The 1,882-nt window shown below is 48.6% G+C and overlaps 1 protein-coding gene across 1 annotated transcript; it reads left to right on the top strand.

Annotated features, from left to right (window-relative positions):
* The first annotated feature begins 243 nt into the window (after nucleotides 1-243).
* On the top strand, nucleotides 244-1,348 carry LOC125532413. The gene is made up of 3 exons (XM_048696483.1): nucleotides 244-499; nucleotides 615-808; nucleotides 905-1,348. Exons 1-3 carry the CDS (start codon nucleotides 380-382, stop codon nucleotides 1,113-1,115), a joined length of 525 nt encoding a protein of 174 aa, XP_048552440.1. The 5' UTR covers nucleotides 244-379; the 3' UTR covers nucleotides 1,116-1,348.
* The last annotated feature ends 534 nt before the right edge of the window (nucleotides 1,349-1,882 follow it).

The raw sequence follows: 1,882 nt of genomic DNA on the forward strand, positions 1-1,882 counted from the left end.
TTTGGGCTTAGCCAGGATCTCTCTCTCCCTCTTAATTCGATCTCCTTTCAAGAGTAGAAACAACAACTTCGAGGCTCACAATCTCGCCAAGTTTGCTTGTAACTTAGATGTAGGTCGATATGTTTAGTTGGGAATCCCTCATGACCAGACCCGTGTATCTATGAACATTTCTATCATCTAATAAAGTGGCGAGATTTCTCAAAAAAAAAAACGATCTCCTTTCAAGATCCAGGCCGCTACGTGTTTTGTGGTAGAGGAGGACTCGAAAGGAAAACCTCTCAAACAATAAAACATATAGTAGATATAATACGTGGTCGGTCGTTGCAGACCAGACCCTATCCGAAAAACTAGAAATCGAAACTAGCTAGGATTAATAGCCATGGCGGCGGCGGCGGCGGCGGCCCTAAGGCTCGGCGGTCGCATGCTGCTCCGACGAACTCAACAGCAAGGGCGGCGCGTCTTCTCGGATCCGCAACGGCGGCTCTTCGCGGACACGAGCGTGCGTGCAACCTTGGATTTCTCTCCCTCTGAATGTCGTGCTGTGATCAAAGATTGTACTAGTATCTAGTATCTATTTTGTGGTGGATCTTATTCTTCGCCCTGCATGCAAGCAGGCCACCGCCCCTCAGGCCAAGCAACCTCTCGCGATCCGCTTGGCGGAGATGAAGGTGAAGAAAGAGGAGCTTTACAACATGGGCTTTTCCTTGGCAACCGAGTACGATCTCCCTCGCGGTGTCCGCCGAGAGAACAAAGAGCTGTTGGAGCTGCTCTCGGTGCAAGTCCAGCCCAGACCCAATGATGTCTACTGGTTTGTTCGGTTCTTTTTTTCTTTCTGCTTCTAGAAATTATTACATCATGGTGTTTCTCTCGTATATCATTGATTGGTCGCTTGATTATTAACTAGGATGTGGCGGCGGAGGATGGAGAGGATGAAGCGATTTGTGATAATTTGGGGGGTATTTACTCTGGTTTTGAAGACTGCAGAGGGCGGCGTGCAGATTTTGAGCAAGGAGATACGGCTGAAACGAAGGAACGGGCTGGATGATTTCGAGGATTGGTGGTCTGGAAAGAAGAGTTGGTCCCAGCAGTTACATGACTGGTGGAACAGCCGCTAGCTACCTAAACTCCTTCTGCAGGCATCCTTGTAGCTCAAGATCCATGATGAATACTCCTCTTAGGTTTAGTTTGCTATATCAATTTAGTCGATCACTAGCAGGTGGCTGAAGGTGAATGATCAATATCCACCCACCAGGTCTAGTTAGTTTGTTTCTCATGTCCGATCACTCTGCAAGAACCTAATCCTTTGTGATATCTGTTTACCATAGTCTGTCGATAATCATTTCAATTATCCTTGCTTTCTACTAGAAAAGTATATTTTTCGTCGATCCATTTATAATGTTTGGTCCCTCGACAATGAAACTGTACAAAACCTTAACTAACAAATCGGTTACTTTTGGTTGGGTGATCGAAGTCTGAGGGTTGAGCGATCACTTACAAACCACTCCAGCGTGAGGTCCTTAAAACCCTACATCTAGGTGTTCCCGCTCCCACCCTCGCCCAACCTCTTTCCTCTTGCAATGACGCGTCGTCATCTTCCTGAAGGTGCCGCCTTGGGTGAGTTGGGGGTGTGCAGGTGCGATGGGTGTGGTTGTCAAGTGTGTGGCGGCTTTGCAGGTGGAGGTGGCGCCATGGTCTTCTTGTTGGGGCAGTGCTCTGCTGTTTGGTTGTCCGTTGCCTGACTTGTGGTTGTTTGCTCGCCGGCTCTCAGTGCCATGGCATGGACGGGATGAAGATAGGGTTCTTTCCCCGTTGGCAGCAACAGGGCATGGAAGGCTTGAACTTGGTGCTGATTCCAGCGGGTGCTGTCCTGCTATCTGCATTG

Source organism: Triticum urartu, chromosome 1, assembly GCF_003073215.2.
Source record: "Triticum urartu cultivar G1812 chromosome 1, Tu2.1, whole genome shotgun sequence".
Lineage (NCBI taxonomy): Eukaryota > Viridiplantae > Streptophyta > Magnoliopsida > Poales > Poaceae > Triticum > Triticum urartu.